General features: G+C 45.4%; 1 protein-coding gene across 1 annotated transcript in view; it reads left to right on the forward strand.

Moving 5' to 3' along the window:
* Window positions 1-24,352, forward strand: part of atp10a (ATPase phospholipid transporting 10A) — a 308,521-nt gene that overhangs the window by 169,677 nt on the left and 114,492 nt on the right. The window contains exons 5-6 of the mRNA XM_038817916.1: window positions 10,906-11,110; window positions 19,864-19,949. Coding sequence (XP_038673844.1) covers window positions 10,906-11,110; window positions 19,864-19,949 — 291 coding nt within the window. The remainder of the gene's footprint in view (window positions 1-10,905; window positions 11,111-19,863; window positions 19,950-24,352) is intronic.

Consider the following 24,352-nt stretch of genomic DNA (forward strand, 5'->3'; position numbering starts at 1 on the left):
AGCAGAGAAGCTCTGGTCTTTGAATACTGTGGTGGACGTCCTGCATCAGATACAAATAGAGACAAATTGCATTTGGGTATTAGTCATCCCACTGGAGGGCAGAGAAACGTGTATCCATTCCAAAGTGCCCAATGTTGCACAACTCTTTCCTCTCGGTGTGGTAATGCCACTCATTATGTGTGTGGTTATGGCATATTGACAATTTGTTTCGAAATACAGTAGTCCGATGCTGTCCAGTATATTTTTGTGGAATTCCCCTGTTTTGTCCCGTGCAGTTGTTTAAAAGCTGGGTTGCAGTGAAATTGCAGAATTGTTATGCTGCAGCAGGAGGGAGGGGGGGGGGGGGGGGGTGGGAGCTGTTGGCTGAGCGTGCAAACACAGGCTGTCCGAATGAGCAACGGGTTATCGCTGCAGGTGACCTCGGTGCTGGAAGGCGTGGAATAGCTGAACAGCAATGCATCGTTCCTTTCAAATCCTGAGGCCGGTTCAGGGTGGGGAGGGAAACATCTAGCTAGAAACCAGATTGCTTGCAGGATTTTATAGCTTTTTCCTTTTACGTGAAGTTGTGTGGTGACATCTGTATTCCTATTATCTGTTTTTTTTTAAAAGAAGTGAACTTCATTCAGGAGTCCAGTGGCTACCCAGTGCCTCATTTTTAAATTATCATTCTCGAATTTAAATCCCTCGGACTGAGTGGAATTTTTTTGACAATTATCTTATATTTGCGCTGAAAAGCGACGCAACAAATCCCACGTGGTTTTGACTGAAATGTTACTAATTTAAACTACTCTTGGACAAATAGCCTTTTAATCCTCACAAAATATCTCTGGTGTCGCATCATCACCTGCTGTGGATTTTATTTGAGTTTCGAAAACAGCATCCATGAGGCTCAGCATCGTGTTTCTGCCTCTGTTGTGTCTTGGATGCTCAGCTTTCCCCTCTATTTTTGACATCGTCTTAAGTCCAAAACTTGCCTCTTTGACCCAATTCCTTGTTCCCTCTGTAGAAGGGTGCTTGTTGCCAAGCCTTGACAAACCATTACAAACCGGATGGTCTACAGCCGGGCAGGACTGGAACCAATGTCCTAGGGGGTGCTTTTGCTAACACTGTTGGGGAGGTTTTAAACTAATGTGGCAGGGGGATGGGAACCAGATTAGGAAGTTCGAGGTCAGTAAAGAAGCAGCAACTAAAGCCAGTAAGGTACTGGATAATAAACTCAATGTGACTAAGGGGAAGAGTAGACAGGGAAGAGATGATGAACGCAAAGGTGGTCTGAGGTGCATTTGTTTTAATGCGAGAAGTGTAGCAGGTAAGGCAGATGAACTTAGGGCTTGGATCAGTACCTGGGAATATGATGCTATTGGTATTACTGAGACTTGGTTGAGGGAAGGGCAGGACTGGCAACTGAATATCCCAGGGTATAGATGCTTCAGGAGGGATAGAGAGGGAGGTAGAAGGGGTGGAGGAGTTGCATTACTCGTCAGAGATGATATCACAGCTGTGATTAAGGAGGGCATGATGGAGGATTCGAGCACCGAGGCAATATGGGTGGAGCTGAGAAATAGGAAGGGTGCAGTAACATTGTTGGGACTTTACTACAGGCCTCCCAAAAGCGAGCATGAAGTAGAGGTACAACTATGCAGACAGATTATAGAAAAATGTAGGAGCAATAGGGTGGTTGTGATGGGAGATTTTAACTTCCCCAACATTGAATGGGATTCGTGTAGTGTTGGAGGCGTAGATGGAGCAGATTTTGTAAGGAGCATCCAGGAGAGTTTTTTTAGAGCAGTATGTAAATAGTCCAACTCGGGAAGGGGCCATACTGGACCTGGTATTAGGGAATGATCCCGGCCAGGTGGTTGATGTTTCAGTCGGTGATTACTTTGGGAATAGCGATCACAATTCCATAAGTTTTAGAATACTCATGGACAAGTACAAGAGGGGTCCAAAAGGAAGAGTACTAAATTGGGGAAAGGCAGAGTATAACAAAATTTGGCAGGAGCTAGGGAATGTGGATTGGGAGCAGCTGTTTAAGGGTAAATCCACATTTGAAATGTGGGAGTCTTTTAAGGAAAGGTTGATTAGAGTGCAGGACAGACATGTTCCTGTGAAAATGAAAGATAGAAATGGCAAGATTAGGGAACCATGGATGACGGGTGAAATTGTGAGACTAGCTAAAATGAAAAAGGAAGCATACATAGGATCGAGGCAACTCAAAACTATGAAGCTTTGGAGGAATATCGGGAAAGTAGGACGAATCTCAAACGTGCAATAAAGAGGGCTAAAAGAGGTCATGAAATATCTTTGGCTAACAGGGTTAAGGAAAATCCCAAAGCATTTTATTCATATGTAAGGAGCAAGAGGGTAACTAGAGAAAGGATTGGCCCACTGAAAGACAAAAGAGGGAATTTATGCGTGGACTCAGACGAAATGGGTGAGATTCTTAATGAGTACTTCGCATCGGTATTCACAAAGGAGAGGGACAAGACGGATGTTGAGGCTAGGGATGGATGTTTAAATACTCTCGGTCAAGTTGTCATACGGAAGGGGAAAGTTTTGGGTATTCTAAAAGACATTAAGGTGGACAAGTCCCCAGGACTGGATGGGATCTATCCCAGGTTACTGAGGGAAGCGCGGGTCGAAATAGCTGGGGCCTTAACAGATATCTTTGCAGCATCCTTGAGCACGGGTGAGGTCCCGGAGGACTGGAGAATTGCTAATGTTGTCTCTTTGTTTAAGAAGGGTAGCAGGGATAATCCAGGGAATTATAGACCTGTGAGCTTGACGTCAGTGGTAGGCAAACTGTTGGAGAAGATACTGAGGGATAGGATCTATTCGCATCTGGAAGAAAATAGACTTATCAGTGATAGGCAGCATGGTTTTGTGCAGGGAAGGTCATGCCTTACAAACCTAATAGAATTCTTTGAGGAAGTGACAAAGTTAATTGATGAGGGAAGGGCTGTAGATGTCGTATACATGGACTTTAGTAAGGCGTTTGATAAGGTTTCCCATGACAGGTTGATGGAAAAAGTGAAGTCGTATGGGGTTCAGGGTGTACTAGCTAGATGGATAAAGAACTGGCTGGGCAACAGGAGACAGGAAGGGAGTGTCTCAAAATGGAGAAGGGTGACTAGTGGTGTTCCACAGGGATCCGTGCTCGGACCACTGCTGTTTGTGATCTACATAAATGACCTGGAGGAAGGTATAGGTGGTCTGATTAGCAAGTTTGCAGATGATACTAAGATTGATGGAGTTGCAGATAGCGAGGAGGACTGTCAGAGAATACAACAAAATATAGATAGATTGGAGAGTTGGGCAGAGAAATGGCAGATGGAGTTCAATCCAGGCAAATGCGAGGTGATGCATTTTGGAAGATCAAATTCAAGAGCGGACTATATGGTCAATGGAAGGGTCTTGGGGAAAATTGATGTGCAGAGAGATCTGGGAGTTCAGGTCCATTGTACCCTGAAGGTGGCAACGCAGGTTGATACGAGTGGTCAATAAGGCATACAGCATGCTTGCCTTCATCGGACGGAGTATTGAGTACAAGAGTTGGCAGGTCATGTTACAGTTGTATAGGACTTTGGTTCGGCCACATTTGGAATACTGCGTGCAGTTCTGGTCGCCACATTACCAGAAGGATGTGGATGCCTTGGAGAGGGTGCAGAGGAGGTTCACCAGGATGTTGCCTGGTATGGAGGGTGCTAGCTATGAAGAAAGGTTGAGTAGATTAGGATTGTTTTTGTTGGAAAGACGGAGGTTGAGGGGGGGACCTGATTGAGGTCTACAAAATTGAGAGGTATGGACAGGGTGGACAGCAACAAGATTTTCCCAAGAGTGGGGGTGTCAGTTACAAGGGGTCACGATTTCAAGGTGAGAGGGGGAAAGTTTAAGGGAGATGTGCATGGAAAGTTTTTTACGCAGAGGGTGGTGGGTGCCTGGAACGCTTTACCAGCGGAGGTGGTAGAGGCGGGCACGATAGCATCATTTAAGAAGCATCTAGACAGGTATATGAATGGGCGGGAACAGAGGGAAGTAGACCTTGGAAAATAGGAGACAGGTTTAGATAAAGGATCTGGATCGGCGCAGGCTGGGAGGGCCGAAGGGCCTGTTCCTGTGCTGTAATTTTCTTTGTTCTTTGAGCCACCTATGGTCAAGGCTAATAGTTGAGAATAAATCTGGAATGAAATCCGCCCCCAAAGCAGTACCCGGCGAATGGAAAAGACCAGCGAGTCATTGGAACATAGGGACAGGAGCGTAGGCCATTCAGCCCATCTTGCCTGCTCCGCCATTCAATACGATCATGGCTGATCAGAGACGTCAATGCCTTTTACCCCATAACCCTTTATGCTATTATTGATCAGAAATCTAACAATCTCTGTTTTAAACATTCACAATGGCTGAACGTCCACAGCCCTCTGGGGTAGAGAATTCCAAAGATTCACAATCGTCTGTGTAAAGAAATTCCTCCTCATTTTGGTCCTAAGTGGTTTCCCCTTATTTTGAAATTGTGCCCCCTGTTTCTAGACCCCCCCCCCCCCCCCCTCTAAAATGAAGGAAACATCTCACCTGCATCTACCCTGTCTATCCCTATAAGTCCTCTGTAGGTTCCAATGAAACCACCATTCAAGCTTCGAAACTCTGGACAATACGGGCCTAGTTTGCCCAAACTCTTTTCATAAGACAGTGCCGCCTTCCTCGGAACAAGTCAGGTGAATCTTCGTTGCACTCCTCCTATGACAATAGTATCATTTCCCTGAGATAAGGGGACAAAAATTGCACACAGTACTGCTGGTGCCGTCTAATCAAACTTTGAATTGATGTACAATTGAAGCAAGATCCTGGGCCACCTAACGTGATGGGTGATCAGTGGTGCTACTTTGCCCAGAGAAAGTGGATTGCGCTGTAAATGAGCCAAGCTGTCAACCTGCCATTTATAGAGGCTTCAGAAAGTGATTGAAGGTCTCTTCGTGGACTGCCCACTGCAGTCGATTAAGGGCAATTTTTCAATTAAGGAGCAGTTTAGCATGCAGTGTCCTATTGGGGCCACTTCCACCAACACGCCGACTCCCTCCCCACCGTCCTCCTTTCCCCTCTCTCCCCACCCATTCCTTTCCCTTCTGTTGGTTCAGAGGTGAGGGTATCTGGTCTCTCCAGCGCAAAGTTTAGTGCTTGTACCATATGTTTTTTTGTAGAAACGTGTTGTGAACTGTTTTAATAATCAGCGTATCCGCTCCCCCCTTTCCCCGTACATTGGTACTGAGGGGAGGGTACCCCGTTGCTCCAACACAAAATTACTGTTTGTACCGTTTGGCCTTGTATATATTTTTTACTGTTTTAATAAAAAGATATGGCCAATCCACCTACCCTGCACATCTTTGGGCTGTGACCCACACAGACGCGAGGAGAATGTGCAAACTCCACAAAGTCAGTGATCCGGGATCGAACCCGTGTCTTTGGCGCTGTAGGCAGTGGCTAACCACTGCGCCACCGTGCCGCCCTTAACTGATGTAATTAAAATCTAAAATTGAATTCTCACAAGGTCCGAAGCACATGCTTTCTGAATGTTCACTCCACTCCTTATTTCATTTCTCAGATGAATTTGGGGGGGGGGGAACAGTTGAGAGACGAAGGACAAGTTAGGTCATGAATAAATAATTACTTAATTGTTGAAGATAAATTTACTTGTAAACCAGCTTATTCTGAACCCACAACTGTATAAAACCTCAAGCCCATTCCCTGTGAATTCAGGATGACTCCTGTGGGGGCTAAATAAAGCATTTTGTTTAAAGGCTTACTATCTCTGTTGGCTTCCTCCTGAGAGAGCAGACACGGACTCATCGTCCAAACGATAGCGGTGGGATTTGTCTGCCAGAGAATGCAGCCCAGCACCTCTGACGGTGTTGCACTCCCTCGGACTAAGCTGCAGCCAGTCTACATTCTCGCAATTACCATTCAAACAAGTCTTCGCACCAAAGATGTTCAGTCGTTTGTTCAGTGAATCAGGTTTTCTTTCCCCCGTATCCTTTTAAATAGGCAGCAATGCTAACCACTGTGCCACCGTGCTGCCCCTGTGTGAGTGTAAGACATGTGGAATGCCCAGTATTTTGCATTCAACCTGGCAAGTGGCCACTTGGGCAAGATAATGAAAGGCCCCCGGTTCACTACAGAATCCAGTACTGTTCAGGAGGAGAAGGGGGAGGGGGGGGAAGTGGGTGGATGTGATGAATGTAGAAATTGTTATAATTTGTATTTTAAATCTGTTGCAGTAAGGTTTTTAAAAGCCTGGGTTAAGGTATACATTTGTTGCAGTAATACTATTTTAAATAAACCTTGGTTTAAAATACATACAGGCTGTATTGTAAAAGGTGAGGCCATGATTCATTCCAGCCACTTATTGATTACAGATAAGGGTCAAAGAGAATATTGTTATGATTGCTCGAGATTCCCTGGAGAGTAGATAATTTATGAGGAAGAGCTATTTATCCATAACTAATCAGGTCATGTGAAATATTAGTGGGATACAGATGATGTAATTAATGGTAGAAGCAAGAGCTGTCTGTAGTTTTGCAGTGTGCCATAGGATTGGTGTCTGCTTGAGCAGAAGTGTACTGAATCTTCTCTCCCAAATTCTCTACACAGCTAAGCAAGTAATCTGTTAGTTAACTTTATTTATAAGTGGCATTTGAACTGTATTGGGTTACTTAATTGGAGTTCGTAACAGGTATAGATAGTCGGTTTAAGTTTTCTTTTATTTTAGAACTCCTTCACTGATTGGTAAATTGTAAAGCTGTGCATTTGATAATATGGTTAATTCCGTGTTGAAATTGAAGTTTTTTTTTAACATTCTGGCCGGAGCCATCATTCCTGGATTCCTGAAGTATCCTTTCCTCACAATTTTACAAATTAATAAAGAATGTTTAGGGCTCTCGTCCAGTACCTAACAAATGTTAGGGTCTTGTGTCTTGTCCGGTATCCCAACAGGAGAAAATGGTTGCATAAAGTAACAGGACTATACATTGACCATTTGTCCTGTATCATTTTACATCAGTATGTTCAGTCGACATTGGAGTGTTACAGTGGTTAACTTAAATCAAGTACACCATTAATTGCGTAATGTTATAATAACGGCGCACCCTCCTGGACGAGTAAAGTGTTCCATTTACTCAGTCATTTCTCTTCAATAAATACAGTGTCACAGAACTGCTTATGTACAATTATATGTGTTAACCATTCAGAGACTGCTGTGGTTTACTACGCATTCCTTCGTCTACATTTGTAGATTTGATAGCTTACAGTCTTAAATCGGGAAGGGGAGCGGTTATTTTATAAGCAAGTGTTCCTCCTCTTTGCCACAGCAAACCTTTTGGTTGCAGTTTTGAAGGTCTTTATATTCAGGATGTAGCAATGTTTATTAAAATGACTCAATGGGGCATTGACATTTTTCTTTCCAGTTCTGTCTGGATCTTGCTGTTTGGTGGAATATTTGGCTTGTGCCATAATATATTCAGATTTTTCATTCATAATTTTCACTCATGCCTTTGTTACCTCTGGTTTCGACTATTCTAATGTACCCCTGGATGATCTCCCACGTTCTACCCTCTATAAACTGAAGTCGTCAAAGACTCTCCTGGCCACGCCTTAACGAGCAGCCAGTTCCCCCCACCCATCTCCCCCTTGGGATAGAGGATGACTTGCTCGGGTTTGATCGGTCCTGAGACGAGTGATCTGCAGCCTGTGCCGCGTGTGGGGCAGGTGGTGATTGAAGGGTTGGGTGGATGAGGTATTTGTAGATTTGTGCATTCGTGCCGATGCATCGACATCCTCCCTGCGTGTTCCCAACGATATCTCTCGCCTTCCCAAATGAACCTTCTCCATTTTGGTCTTGCCCCTCCCTCCCTTTAATAATAATACTCTTTTATTAGTGTCACAAGTCGGCTTACGTGAAGTTACTGTGAAATGCCCCTCGTCGCCACACTCTGCGCCTGGTCGGGTACACTGAGGGAGAATTCAGAATGTCCAGTTCACCTAACGGGCACGTCTTTCGGGAATTGTGGGAGGAAACCGGAGCACCCGGAGGAAACCCACGCAGACACGGGGAGAACGTGCGGACTCTGCACAGACAGCGACTCAAGCCGGGAATCGAACCTGGGACCCAGGCGCTGTGAAGCAACAGTGCTAACCACTGTGTTACTGTGCCGCCCTTTGCTCACCATTGGGTCCCAGGCAAACAGCCCCTTGGTTTTCAAATCCTCATCCTAGCTTTCAAATGCTTTGCCCATCCCGATCTCTCTCACCTCCTTTGGCCCACAACCTTTACGAGGAACTGGCATTTTGGTGCATTCCCGGTTTACTTCACCATTGGTGGCCATAGCTTCAGTTGGCTGGGCTCCAAGCTCTGGAATATCCTCCTTGCACTGCTCCGCCTGTCTACTTTCCTCCTTTCGGACACTCCTTAAAACACTGCTTCTTTGACCAGGCTTTTGGACATTTGACCGAGTATCCCATTATGTGGCGTTTTGTTCGATAATGCTCCTGTGAAGCTGGATGTTTTAAGAGGTGGAAGGTGCTATACAAATATCCATTATTTCTGGTGAAAAATACACCCCAATCTTTTGAAGTTAATGCAACTTATAAATCTTGGTGGGTGCCGTACCTAATGTGTTTGTGAATATGAGCAGTGTGCCCCCCACAATCATACATTAAAACCCATGCATGAATGTTTGTTTACATAAGTTTGGACAATTCAGAGTAACTAACTTTCTAATTAGAACTTTGGCATCGCTACTCAGCTTAGAACAGTGTGTGCCAAAAGCAATGACAGTCCAGACATTTTTTAAACAAATATTTAGGGTTTAGTCCCAGTGGACGCTTGGGATTGTTTTAAATTTTCAGTGCAAGTCCGCAATTAACTACAGGTGAAGCCACAGTGATGCATGAAGCACAAGAGCTGTGGTGCTCGCCGTGTCGCAATGGATATCACTTTCACCTCTGAATCAGCGGGTTGTGGGTTCAAGTCCCACCCCGAACGCTTCAGGACAGTAATCAAGACTGACTGCAGCTTGACCCTGAGGGAGTGCAACACTGTCAGAGGTGCTGGGCTGCATTTTCCAGCCCTTTCCACCGGTGTGATCGTCCGGTCCCAGTGGTGGTGACACCGCCTCCAACCCCACTGCTGCCTTTTTGCCCTCTCCACTGCTGCCTTACCCCCTCCACTACTGCCTTCCCCGTCCTCCATTGCCTTTTGCGCCACCTCACCGATTTGGCAGTGAAATGAGAAAAGAATGTAGTAACAGCATCTCGAAGTCTGTACTTTTCGGGAGCTGACAAGAGATGAAATGTTGAGCTGCGCTGGTTATGACTGAGCCTCCTTATCATTCTCCATGGAACACACACACGGTGCCGTCTGACCTAGAGGGAGCGGTAGTTCTGGCTATGTTGCAATAGCTGGCTGCCTTTGTAATCTTATTACATGTTTTCCTACCAGCCGCAAGAGAGTTTCCAGAAGCACTGACGTGGCAGCATGTACAGCAGACTTTGAAATTAGTTGTAATTGGTATAACCGGACTGGTTAACTAACTACAATTGAGTTAATTCAGATGGTCACGTTTTTTTTTAGATGTTGAGCTGGACAAATAAACAGGAGCATTCCGTATTCCTGTGTCGTGTTTAAGCTTTTTAATCGGGACTTGGTGGAAGTTAACTGATCTTTCCATTAAAACCACGTTCTTGCCGTCCCTCAAATAAATTCTTTCCATAAAGTAGCAAAGTTATTTGAAGCCTTCCTATTGAGCGAAGCTCTGGTGCGCAGGATCCTATCTATTCAATTTGAGTTTGAGGGAGAAGTTGACTGAAGTTGCATTCTCTATGACTGATCACCCACCTTTCGCCGTGGTCACAGGAAATTTCTCTGTCCTCTTTTTCTAAACCAGGCCGAGTGTTCCGGTTCTGGGAATCGGCGCGGGCGGGCATGACTGGAAAATTTGGATAGCGGCCAAAAGTCCATTGACTTTCTGTGTGGTTTTCCAGTCCCAATGTTTTTAACACATTTATCGGAATACGTAGTTCATATTGCAGAGCATTGTTTCAAACCAAAGAAGACAACTTTGGAATAATATCAGAACAAATCGCAACTGTCGCTGGGTCAAAATCCTGAGACTCCCTTCCTAAGAGCCCAGTGACTGTACCTACATCACATGGACTGCAGTGGTTCAAGAAGGGTAGCCCACTCCACCTTCTCAAGGGCAATACATACATAGATACATAGAAGATAGGAGCAGGAGGCGGCCTTTTGGCCCTTCGAGCCTGCTCCGCCATTCATCATGATCATGGCTGATCATCCAACTCAATAGCCTAATCCTGCTATCTCCCCATAGCTTTTGATCCCATTCGCCCCAAGTGCTATATCTAGCCACCTCTTGATTATATTCAATGCTTTAGCATCAACCGATGCCTGGGGTAATGAATTCCACAGGCTCACCACTCTTTGGATCAAGAAATGTCTCCTCATCTCTGTCCGAAATCTTCCCTGCATCTACCCTGTCTAGTCCTGTTAGAATTTTATGTTTCTATGAGATTCTCCCTCATTCTTTTGAATTCCAGCGAGAACAATCCTAACCTAGTCACTCTCTCCTCATATGACCGTCCCGCCATCCCTGGAATCAGTCTGGTAAACCTTCGCTGCACTCCCTCGAGAGCAAGAAAAGTGTTGCTGCAATTATACAAGGCCCTGTATAATTGCAGCAACACATCCCTGCTTCTGTACTTGAAAGCTCTCGCGATGAAGGCCAACATACCATTAGCCTTCTATACCGCCTGCTGTACCTGCATGCTTACGTGTTTTCCTGGTGTGGGATGTGTCCACATTTAGATGACTGACTGCTCTGTTTAATTCCTTTGTTCAAGGAATGAGAAAAAGTATGTGGAAAAATACTGGAAAGAAGTTCAAGTTGGGGACTTTGTTCGCCTGCGATGCAATGAAATCATTCCAGCTGACATCCTGCTGCTGTACTCCAGTGATCCTGATGGACTCTGCCATATTGAGACTGCCAATCTGGATGGAGAGACCAACCTCAAGCAACGACAAGTCATTAAGGGTTTCACCGAGCTGGTAAGCAATTTTTCGAACAGTTTGAATGGTCACAATGCCAAAGGGACATAGGAATTAGGAGCAGACGTTGGCAATTCAGCCCTTCAAGACTGCTTCGCCATTCAATCTGATCATGGCTGATCTCCTCCTGGTCTCCACCTCCACGCCTGTTTTTTTTATTTAATAACTTGGATTCCACCGCACTACGGGGCAGCGAGTTCCACAAATTCACCACCCTCTACGAGAAGTAGTTCCTTCTCGTCTCTTAGAATCCTATTGCACAGGAGGAAGACCATTCTGCCTACCTAGTTTATGTTGGATCTTTGACTAAGCTGTCTAATCGATCCCACTCATCAACTCTGCTCTCACAGCAGTGCAATATTCACCCCCTCCCCCCACCCGCCCAACCCCTCAAGTGACAGGTCATAATGACGACGGACATGAATTGCTTTGAGATGATGTGCTTAAGAAAGTAAAGTGAATGGTAGGAAGCTGGAATCAGCCTCAGAAATACTGGAAGCATGCTCGGAGAGTGAGGCAGAATAAGAAAGAGGAAGGAACATTCACTGGGATCTGTAAGCAAAACTATTTCAGTCAGATAACAGAGCCCCTCCTCTATTGTGCTGAATGATATTTAATGAGTGGCAGACACACCGGGTAAATATCAAAGCCAAAGAACCCTGGCTTTCAAGATGATTTGTTGCATTGCCATTTTGGAGATTTGATCCAACTTTCCAAACATCCTTCCCGCCCATAGCCTCACCTCTGAAAACCTCCTTCGGCTGAAATATCAATCGGTATGGAAGGAATCTTGCCCGTGTTGGCTGTTTGCAGGAGCTACATCCAGAAATCTTTGGTGCTTTGTTTACAAGATTTCCCCACCTATTCGCTGGCTGGACCAAACCTAAAAGATCCGTCTCTCCATGGCGATTGACATTCACTCTTCTTGGTCTTTTCCAGAGCCATTCACGTTCATCACACATAGGAGCAGAATCAGGCCATTCAGCCCACCGAGTCTGCTCCACCATTCAGTCATGGTTGATGTCTTTCTCATCCCCATGCTCCTGCCTTCTCCCATTGCCCCTGATCCCCTTATTGATCATAGAATCATGGAATTTACAGTGCAGAAGGAGGCCATTCGGCCCATCGAGTCTGAACTGGTTCTTGGAAAGAGCACCCTACTCAAGCCCATGCCTCCACCCTATCCCCTCACCCCAGCTAATCTCTCTTGGACACTTAAGGGCAATCTATCATGACCAATCCATCTAACCTACACGTCTTTGTTGGAGGAAACCGGAGCAAGGGTGGGGGAACGTGCAGACTCCGCACAGACAGTGACCCAAGCTGGGAATCGAACCTGCAACGCTGGAGCTATGAAGCAACTGTGCTAAACAAACTGAACCTGCATATTAACCTTAAAAGAATCCCGAACTAGGATTCCCAAGTCTCTTTGAGATTCTGATTTTCGACGCCTTTTCCCATTTAGAAAATAGTCTATGACTCTAATCTTCCGTCCAAAGTGCATAACCTCATACTTTTCATTGTATCCCATCTGCCACTTCTTTGCCCACTCTCCTGGCCTGTCCAGGTCCTTCTGTAGCCTTCCTGCTTCCTCAACACAACCTGCCCCTCTAAGTATCTTTGTATCATCTGCAAATTTAGCAACAATGCCCTCAGTTCCTTCTCCCAGATCTGGATCTTCCAGATCCAATTGAGATTTCTGCTTTTCGCCAGAAGTGTGGAAAGTTAAACTGTTTCCCCCTTTGTATCGCTTTACAAGCTTCTTGGGAATTACCATAACCAAGCTTCCTTCTGTTTCAACCTGAGTTGTTAAAGCAGTTGTTGGCTTTGACAGTTTTGTGGGGAGGCAGTGGGCCAGTGGTATTATCACTGGACTAGCAATCCAGAGACCCAGGGTAATGCTCAATCCTGCCATGCCCGATGGTGAAATTTGAATTCAATACAAATCTGGAATTAAAATTCTAATGGTGACCATGAAACTATTGTCAATTGTTGTAAAAACCCATCTGGTTCGCTAATGTCCTCTCGGGAAGAAAATTTGCCATCCTTGCCTGGTCTGCTCAAGACCCACAGCAATGTGATTTACAGTCAGTTCAAGGGCAATAAATGCTGACCCCCGCCAATCTGCCGAGATCCCCCTGAATTAATTTTTTAAAAGTATACTCTTGGTGCCAGCTTTTGATCGAAAGGAACTGTTGGTTCTTGGAGCCTTTTCTCTCGATGTTGAATGTCTCCAGAATTGTACTTTTGCTCTCTCTTCGGTTTTTTACGAAATTCATTAGACTGGTTTAAAACGCGACTGCCCAAATCACCTAAGACAAGTTTTTATCTCGATGTATCAGCATTTTCAACAAAATTTCTAATGCACAGATCCCTTTTTGGAAAACAAAAAGTGACCTTTTGGGTGGTACGGTGACACAGGAGGTAGCACTGCTGCATCGCACGCTGGGGACCTGGTTTCGATTCCGGTTTTGGGTGACTGTCTGTGTGGAGTTTGCATATCCTCCCTATGTCTGCATGTTTGGCGTCCGGGTGCTCCGGTTTCCTCTCACAGTCCAAAGATGTGCAGGTTAGGTGGATTGGCCATGACCAATGCACAGGGTTATGGGGCGAGGAAGTGGATCTAGGTAGGGTGGTCTTTCAGAGGGCCATTGCAGGCTCAATGGGCCGAATGGCTCCCTCCTGCACTGTAGGGTTTCTATGGAGATTCTATTCGCTGTTCTATAAGTTTGCCAGTTAATAGTATTTGAGTCACTTTGGCCCTGTGGTCCCAGCTCCGATGCAACCTGGATTAAGAAGGTCCGTTTTCCATATCCAAATATTTGCTCCCATGACAGGATACGGCATTCTATCAATTTGGGTTGAGTTTCAAATTTGGGTGATAGATGACGATGCTGAGGGAACTTTGATAGATTAAGGCGCTGTTACCGTTGAGATGCGAATGACTGAAAATGTATATTTTTTCATCTAGGAATCAAATCTTTGTAGCTTTGGGGTAAACGCTGTGGTTTTTGGTTAGTCCCTTGAAGGTCTGGACAACAACTGCATCATATTTGAAGCTTTGAATTATTTCCCGCATTGTATGAGAGACCAATAAATATGGGACAGTTGGTTTTGAACAGTTCTATGAGCAGGAAATATTGAAACAGTGGTCGGCCCAGCCAACTCTTAAGAGAAAAAGACAGGTTAATGATTTGAGTGCAGACGCAGAAATGGATACAGATCGATAACTTATTTATTCTTTTGTGCAGCCCCGGAGAGGGAGTCAGTATGTTGGTTCAAAGGTTTTATTTTATGTTGCAGCTTATTTAGTTTCTGAAAGGTAGCTGCTGACTGCTATCCTTCCTGAATTATTTCTGAATGATTTTGATTGTTCCTGCAGACAGGAATGAGATGACATTTGGAAGCTTTTTTAAAAACAAATCAGTTCATTTTTAGTTCCATACTAAAAATAGAAAATGTCTCCCTGTAACTTTTTCCATGTTTAAGTAAACATGCCTTGAAAATCCCTGAGCCCATTTAATGTGCAACACACATTTGTTAATAGATGCATCAATTAAAAAATGTTTTTTAAGTGCTCAATTATTTATTTTCTTCCAATTAAAGGGTAATTTAGCACGGCCAATCCACCTACCCTGCACATCTTTGGGTTGTGGGGGGAGAATGTGCAAACTCCACGCGGACTGTGTCCCGGGGCCATGGTCGAACCTGGGTCCTTGGCGCCGTGAGGCAGCAATGCTAACCGCTGCGCCACCATGCCGCCCAATAGATGCATAAATAACAAATTTGCTCAGAATAGCTGGACGGCTGGTTCATGATGCAGAGCACGGGTTTGATTCCTGTACTGGCTGTGGTTATTCATGAAGGCCTCTCCTTCTTAACCGTGCCCCTCGCCTGAGGTGTGGTCAGGTTAAATAAGCACCAGTCAACTCTCTGAGCAGTCCTGGGACTGTGACGACATTTAGATTTTCTACTATAAAGGACATCCATTTGATTTTTGTTAGATCTTGCTCAGGGTGGAATGCAATATGACCATTACCCGATTTTGTGACAGATCAATTAGCCAATTAAAATAAATCAAACGATCTGAGGGACAAATTAAAGGGGCAGCCTCTTAAAGGGATACTGCCGGAACTAGATAGCAAATCACAAACAAAATTTAAAACCAGAAATGAAAACGTGATTAAGCGGTCGGTAAGGCACCCCAGTTATCGCAGTGCCCACTGGACATGGAAGGCCTCAACGGTGCCGCTAGACACCGTGTGCTCCCTCGCTAAGCACACCTGGCCATGGATGTTGCAGAGGAGCAAACAGTTGTAGCATGTGAAAACCGTTAAGTTAAACAATATCACTGAGGAAATCCAGCCAGCTAATTTGCAGGAGCCGCAGGAAATTGGGTTCCTCCTCTTAATCACCAGCCCAAGTGACACCCAAGCAGCATATCGTCCGGTTGAGCAGTGCGAGTGCAATCGTCCGTAGGAGCCAAACTTTGAGCCTGTCATATTACAGTGAGGCAAAGAGTATTGCTACCCATCAGTGGGCTTGGCTAGAGTTGATGGGGCCTGCCTTTTACCCTGAACACTGGTCCATGGCATCAGAGCTCGGAGTCGAAAAAGGCAGTCAGATTGGCACAGCGGCTTTTGGGTAAGGAGGTGTTTCCGTTTTACAATTGAATGACCAACTCTGGAAAATGCAGTGGGGAACGGGTTGTGCGCGTAGCGTTTAGATCAGAAACTTGACAATTTAGCTGATCGGGTCGGGATTATAAACTCTGATGGGTTGACTATACCCAGCATCTAGGACAGGGGTGGGCAAACTTTTCCGTGCAAGGGCCACATTCAGAAATTTACAATTTTAAAGGGCCGCATAGTATATTAAGTAAAATAATTACTTCACCCGGTTATGATTCTGGGCGTCTCATATAGAACATAGAACAGTACAGCACAGAACAGGCCCTTCTGGCCGTAGTTTGCCCACCCCTGATCTAGGATGTTCAAAGGTCTTGTTTATTGGAACACGCTGTCCTAGAAATGATTCGAGACAAAAGATGCTATTGCCCAGTCTCTTATTTAAGAGGGAGTTTTCGCATTAATTTTCCATTTTAGAAATCAGACTCCCTAATCAAAGGTCTAGGCTTTCCACATGTCATGGAATCTTTCTTCAACCTAAATGTATCAGCAGGAATGATGCAGAGCTCCGTTCATCTACACAACCGCAATGATTCTCTTTTGACATCCATTTGATTTCCTAATTTAAGTTTCGTTTTAGTAGTGTCTGTGGTGACCTTATTGAGCAAACCAGATTATTTAAAGGATTGAGCTGAATTAAGTACATGCGCACTCACACAACTACACTCCCGAATTGACTGCAATTATTGAAGAAATCTTCAATGGGCACCCGAGTTATGAACTGTATCTGTTTTTACTTCAGCATGGGCCTTGCAGTCCCACTTCAAAATTCTTCCAAATTATATAATCCAACATTCTTTTTCAAATCAAGCAGACTTTATTTTTGTTCTGTTCTTTCATATGGTGCGCGTTTAGCTCACCAGCATTTGTTGTCGGTCATTGATTGTCCCGAGAAGACAGTGGTGAGCTCGTTTCTTGAGCTGCTGAAGTCCATGTGGTATCTAACTCAAATTAGACCCGTTTTGTTGGAATTTAGAAGGTTAAAGGATGATCTAATCAAAGGATTCAAGATATTAACAGGGAAAGACAGGGTAGATGAGCTATTTCCACTGGTTTGAGATTCTATAACAAGGGGTCATAGTCTAAACATTTAGGGCTAGACCGTTGAGAGACGTTGGGAAGAACTTATTCGCTCAAAGGGTGGGAGAGAACTCTCTCCCACAAACAGCAGGTGAAGCTCGAACTGTAGTTAATTTTAAATCTCAGTTGGATAGATTTTTGTTAAAGGAGGATATGGGCCAAAGACGGGCATATGGAGTTAGGTCACAGATCAGCCATGATCTCATTGAATGGTGGGACATGCTCGAGGGGCTGGATGGCCTTACTGTTCCCTGCAGAGTTGTCAGAGAGGGACTTTACTGGATTTTGACCCAGCGATAGTGAAGGGAGACTCCCTGAGGCTATTTTGACGCCACATTGCAAGCCTCAATCACACCCCCAATGGGCAGCAGGTGCATGGGAACACCACTACTTGCAAGTTGCCCTCCAAGCCATGCACCATCCTGACTTGGAACTATATTGCCACCCCTTCACTGTTGCAATGTTAAAATCTTGGAACTTCCCAACAGCACGTGGGTGTGCTTGCAACAGATGGACTGCAGCCGTTCAAGAAGTTGGCTTGTCACCACTTCCTCAAGGATAGTTCAGGACAAGCAGCAAGTGCTGACCTTCCCAGCAACACGCATTTCCCATGTAAATTATAAAGAAAGTATAGACTGCTATCACTGGCAGTGGAGGAAGTGCCTGTTTTAAAGTGTTAGACTGGGTATCGAACAAGGGGACTGCTTTGTCTTGGGTGGTGTCGAGCTTCATGAGTGTTGTTGGAGCTGCACTCATCCAGGCAAGTGGAGAGTATTCCATTACACTCCTGACTTGTGTGGTGTCGATGGTGGACAGTAGGTGAGTTACTTATCACAGAATTCCCTGTCTACAACCTGCTTTTATACCCAATCATTTTTTTTTCAATTAAGGGGCAACTTAGTGTGGCCAATCCGCCTACCAGGCACATCTTTGAGTTTAGGGGGTGAGACTCAAGCAGACACTGGGAGAATGTGCACACTCCACACGGACCGTGGGCCGGGATCGAACCCAGGTCTTCAGCACCGTGAGGCAGCAGTGCTAACCACTGCACCACCGTGTCGCCCGCAACATGCTCTTGTAACCTCAGTGTTTATATGGCGGATCCCGGTCAGTTTCTATCAAATGGTTCCTGTTGCTATTGTTGTTCAGGCCTATTATTAGTCGGTGTAGTGGTCTGATTGGTGTGTCGCAGTAGTCACAACAATGGAAAAGCTGCTGGAGCTGAGATTAACTCATGCCATTATCATTCAAGAGCTGCCTTTTAGTTCCAAGATGGTCTGTGAGCGCATGTTCTATCTGGAGGCAGTTAATGAATTTGAGAATTGAGTTAGACAGGGATATTTAACTGTGGAACATTGAATGTACCTGGCATCTCATTTTATAGCAGTCCTGATGAAAGGTCATCAACCTGAAATGTTGTGTGGAATCCTCCAGCGCACCATGCCCAGCCCCCAGCGCAGCCGTGTCGGGGAATTACCTCAAAACCCATTCCGTTTGCAGAGAGTTTGTAATCTTACAAGCCACTACTCCCAGGGAGCAGCATTGAGCTCCCGTGTCCGGTGCTGTCAGACCTATGACCTCCTCCATTTCCCACACTGCTGAAAGATTCCAGCAATCTTACCAGTCAGCGGGAACTTGGGATGAACCAAAAGCGATCCCGTTACAAAGACCAAAGACAGGAAGTCCCATTTACGGGTGGGCACAGAGGCGGGCAAGCCTGTGAATTCACACTGCCGGCTGGTGTACAGGTGTGCGAGCAACATCCCCAGGCCAGAGGCAGGATTGAAGGGGGGAGGGATAGCTGCCCACAAGCAGCTGGTAGATGATTCAGGTAAGGTATGGCAATTAATTCAGAGGGATCTGGTGTCCTGGTACCTGAATCATCACGGTGTGGAGAGAGTCGGGGAAGGAGGAGGACCTCCTCGTGAATCTGAGCCTAACCAAACTTGCCATCAACGATAAGGCCTTCCAACCAGACTATCTGCCCCTCTATCTCAGCTCCATTCGCGGCAGTTGTCCCTGGAGAGAGAGCATACTGTGTCTACCTGCAGCATGTAGGCCATCCGTGCCCACTGGGCACCTCAGGGACTGGGGGTCCCTTCTTGACCCTCTTAATCAGCCTCGTTTGATGTTTCATTTGTGATTTTCTTTTTGTTTAAGGCAGTATCCCTTTAAGGGGCTGACCCTTTAACTTGTACTTCAGGTTGTTTGATTTATTTTAATTGTTTTTTTTAACCCAAAATAGGATACTTGAAACATAAAGTTAGTACTCAAGTGCAGCAAGTGATTAGGAAGTAAAATGGAACATTGTCATTTATTGCAAGAGGAACTTTAATGTCATTTATTGCAAGAGGAATTAATAAAGTAAGGATGTTTTGCGGCACTAGCAGGACATTTTTGAGCACGTTGGGGAGACCACATCTGGCATACAATATATAAGGTAATTTTTAAGGCCGAGGGAGATAGTGTCTTGGCTAACATGGGAGTGAAAGGATATTGTAACAGAGTTCACCCTCCACCATTGCAGCCTGGTTGCTGTAGCCATTTTTCTTACTGCGGAAGTTTAAAAGTGACCTCTGGCCACGCTGTAAGATAGACGTTCCCTGTCCCTCACTTCTTTCACTTACACTCGCCCTCTCACCCTTAATTTCACTGACATTCTTTCCGTGCTGGACGGTCTCCTCTTTGCTGTCCTGCCTTGAGACCACACTCACTGTCTTTAATTGAATGGCAGTCCTACCCTCTGGTGACTGTCCAATTCAGGGAAAAGCAGTGCAGCTGATTCAGTGCGGGGCCGGGTCCCCCACTTGACCCAAATACCATGGTCCCAACACAAAACCTAACTTCCTGCCCCAGATGTGACACTTAATGACCAGAATATTCTTTTTTGTGTCTTTTCTCGGATTTATTTCTTTTAACATGATGTGAAAATTGAAAGCAAGTGATTAACTCAAGATCTTCTTTATTGCCGTTGTTTGTGTTTAGGAGACGGAGTTTGACCCCATGAAGTTTAACAGTGTGATAGAATGTGAAAAGCCACACAACGATCTGAACAGATTTCGAGGATATATGTAAGTACTGCACAGTCCTGTGCAGCTTGCCTACCTAGGAAGGACTGCCTCTGACCTGTCACTGAGCGGCTGTTGTTGTTACCACTAGCTCTAGTTAGCAGCCTTGAGCCCCATGCAGGTGGATGAACTGATGCATCTCCGCCTGTCTTGCAATGCTCTCAAATCTCTGAAGTTCCTGTACAATAATTTACCATCACTCAAGTGTCGAGATGAAAAGGTCATTCTTTTTCGGTTAATCTTCACTGAATTGGCGATGTACTCAAACACAATAAAGTGTAGATCAACAGTTAACAACAGGGTGCTATTTAATCATTACTGAGAATCAGTCTGCTCTTTTGCTAATTTACTCCCAACTTTGTCTCTTGCACATTGTTGCACATTTTTCTTTCTTCTTCCGTCTCCTCTTCTACAGACTCTGACTTCTGCTGGACTGCAGTTCCGTGGCATGTCGACAGATCGCGCGCACCTTCCCGTTGTGGCTGTAAGCTCGAGCATTGAGTGTCACGAGATTTAAAAGTAGGGCTTTCCAAACTGTGGGTTGCACACACGCGCGTGCACACACTCTGATTCAATAATCTTGTACCTCCAAACTTTGACATTGTGATCATGGGAGGCCTGGGGCATTAAAATGGGTCACACTAAGAGTTTGAGAAGCATTGTTTTAGATCAAGGATGAGCACCACTTGTTGAGCTAATCTTAGATATTAAGCTCAACGCTGTCCACCATCTACAAAGCTCAGGTCACCAGTATGCCGGAATACTCTGCGGCCTGAATGAGTGCAGCTCCAAGAACACTCAAGAAGCTCAACATCCAGAACACAGCAGACCATTTGTTTGGCATCCCATCAACCATCTTTAACATTCATCACTGACGCACAGTGGTAACAGTGTGAGTCATCTACAACAGTGGGCTCCATCCTTTTTAAGCACATCACTTTGAAAATCAAAATACAACACAAGATCCACTTAATTTAAATTTAATAAATTTTCACTTTATGAAAATCAAAAAAAATGTACGCTATGCATTACACTCTCAGTGAGACACCGAGCTTGCACATTGTCTGTGAGGGTCGTAGCTTGAGACGGCCAGTCTCACACAGATGGCCATCTTGTGAGACGAGTGCGATAACTGGACTTGATCATTTTCCAGCTGGAGTATTGGGTGCAGTTCTGGAATCCACATTATAGGAGGGATGTGATCGCACTAGCAAGGGTGCAGAGGAGATTTCCAGGATATTGCCTGGGTTGGAGAGTTTTAGCTATGAAGAGAGGTTGGATTGACCGGGGTTCTTTAACTTGGAGCAGAGGAGGGACATGATTGAGATGTATAAAATTAAGGGGCAAAGAGAGAGTAGACAGGAAGAAACTTTTCCCCTTGGTGGAGGCATCATTGACCAGGGGACATAAAGGGGATGTGAGGAAAAACCTTTTCACCCAGAGGGTGGTGCGAGTCTGGAACCCACTGTCTGAAAGGATGGTGGGGGCAGAGACCCTCATAACATTTAAGATGTATCTAGATGTGCACTTCTGATGCCAGGGCCTACAAGGCTATGGGCCAAGTGCTGGAAAATGGGATTAGAAAAGTTAGGTGTTTGTTTTTGACTACCGCAGACGTGATGGACCAAAGGGCTTTTTCTGTACTGTAGACCTGATTCTAGCCAGGAAAAATACAGCTGAGGTATGTGGAACCAAAGTAGGCCTTCACCTTGAGTGCTGAGGATATCAATAGAAGGAACTTCTCTCGGTCTACAAATCCCCCAAAGTATTTGTCTTTTGATCATAGCTTTCAGCTTTATGTCATTTTTCAAGGTGATGATTTCCATGTCAAGTCCATTGCTATGTTCAAGCATCTGCTGAAATTGTGCTGTCACTTCTCCATTGCCCACTTGAAGTAAAGGGTTTGAGACAGACATCCTCGCCTCTTGTCCTCCCTTTGAGTGGCAAAAGAGTGAGAAAGCCCTCCTTTGTTGCTGAGATTTGAATATCATGTGGTCATTCAATCTCTAGGCCAGATCCGTCCTGTCTACTGATTCACCAAACTGCAGTGAGAAACATTCACAGCCTGGTGTATTTACTGAGACACATCTTCGGGTTATAATCCCATCCTTCTGGCTACTGTTAAAGGGCCGAGCGGCATGCTCTTGATGGCTGTTATAATTTCATCTTTGTTTTTTTTTTGTTTTTTTTTTTTTAATTTCTTTTTTCTTAGGGGCAATTTAGCATGGCCAATCCACCTACTCTGCACATTTTTGGGTTGTGGAGGCGAAACCCACGCAGACACGGGGAGAATGTGCAAACTCCACACGGACAGTGACCCAGAGCCGGGATCGAACCTGGGACCTCAGCGCCGTGAGGCGGTTGTGCTAACCACTAGGCCACCGTGCTGCCCTTCATCTTTGTTTTTAAAGATTTGAACAAAGTGTTGGCAGCAACCATCCCATCAGAGCCTCCTTGATAAATTTGCCATTGGTGAATTGTTTCTTATGCTTCGTTAGCAGATAGCTACTGCAAAACAACACCTCTTAGTTATCCCAGAATCATAGAATTTACAGTGCAGAGGAGGCCATTCGAGTCTGCACTGGTCCTTGGAAAGAGCACCCCACTTAAGCCCATGCCTCCACCCTATCCCCGCAGCCCGTAACCCCATCTAACCTTTTTGGACACTAAGGGGCAATTTAGCATGGTCAGTCTACCTAACCTGCACATCTTTGGACTGTGGGAGGATGGTAGCATGGTAGAGGGTAGCATGGTGGTTAGCATAAATGCTTCACAGCTCCAGGGTCCCAGGTCCCAGGTTCGATTCCCGGCTGGGTCACTGTCTGTGTGGAGTCTGCACGTCCTCCCCGTGTGTGCGTGGGTTTCCTCCGGGTGCTCCGGTTTCCTCCCACAGTCCAAAGATGTGCGGGTTAGGTGGATTGGCCATGCTAAATTGCCCGTAGTGTCCTAAAAAGTAAGGATAAGGGGGGGTTTTTGGGTTACGGGTATCGGGCGGATACGTGGGTTTGAGTAGGGTGATCATTGCTCGGCACAACATCGAGGGCCGAAGGGCCTGTTCTGTGCTGTACTGTTCTATGTTCTAAACCAGAGCACCCGGAGGAAACCCATGCAGCCACGGGGAGAAGGTGCAGACTCGACACAGACAGTGACCCAAGCCGGGAATCGAAGTTGAGATCCTAGAGCTGTGAAGCAACTGTGCTAACCACTGTGCTACCGTGCTACAGTGTTATTCTTGCCTCTTGCCACTGGTTTTGCAAAGCGTGACCGTTGGACTTTCAAAATTCTCTTTAACCCCCCCCCCAACTTTCTTCGTCCCAATCACGCTGTTTCAAGGGAACTTTTCTTGAAATTATATATGCATTGTGTTGTGGTGCTGTTGCAAATCACCTCTTTTACTCGAGGCCACACTCTGCTCATGAATGATACAAATGGTCTTCCCTTTGACATTCATAAAAATAAATCGATTTTTCCTGTTTCTAGTGAAGCAGGTAGATTTTTGACCTTTTGGTGGTCCCTAGCTCCTCGCTCAATTTTATCTTTAACCAGCATTTTCCAAGGTTTGGCACCTGCCAGAATCTCTTTGCCTGAATCATGCGGATTTTTGGTGCGTTGCAGCAGCCTATGAGCTGATTGGCTGGTAGGCTGTCAGCATAGCACACCAGATACTGAAGGGCACCGTGATTTGTTGGGGCGATAAATTTCAAACAAAAATATATTTGTTTCAGTTTAACAGCTTAGATTTGGTGGCCAACAAATTGCGCTGATGGTGCAATGCTCCGTCTGATAAAGGGACCTGAGGAATGATCAGCGTTCCTACAATTCCAGAACCACACTTGGAAGCTGGAGTTGAAGCCTTACATAGTGTTACCAGTAACTATTAGCCTATTAGCATAGTAATGGGCCTGTTTCCTTTTTAAACGTATGAGCATGTTGTGCTTCAGACTGAGAAGATTGTGAGTTGAGGGAAAAGGCTGCACCATTGACCAACTCTTAAAGATTCTGAGCCACAAAATTCAACCCTGTGTTGTGTTTGTGGCCTCTCTCAAGACCAGGAAGATAAAATAAATCCACCATCTGTCTTGCCGGCACCAGGCAATGGCAATCGACTGTTCGCGATCTCGCCATTCATTATGGACTATTTGGTGACCACTGATCTATAAGATGCACTGCAAGAACTCCCCAAGGCTCCTTTGGCAGCATCTTCCACAGATACATGGATACATAGAAGATAGGAGCAGGAGGAGGCTTTTTGACCCTTCAAGCCTGCTCCGCCATTTATCACGATCATAGCTGATCATCCAACTCAATAGCCTAATCCTGCTTTCTCCCCATAACCTTTGATCCCATTCACCCCAAGTGCTGTATCTAGCCACCTCTTGAATATATTCAATGTTTTAGCATCAACT

This window comes from Scyliorhinus canicula, chromosome 14 (genome assembly GCF_902713615.1).
Source record: "Scyliorhinus canicula chromosome 14, sScyCan1.1, whole genome shotgun sequence".
Classification (NCBI taxonomy): domain Eukaryota; kingdom Metazoa; phylum Chordata; class Chondrichthyes; order Carcharhiniformes; family Scyliorhinidae; genus Scyliorhinus; species Scyliorhinus canicula.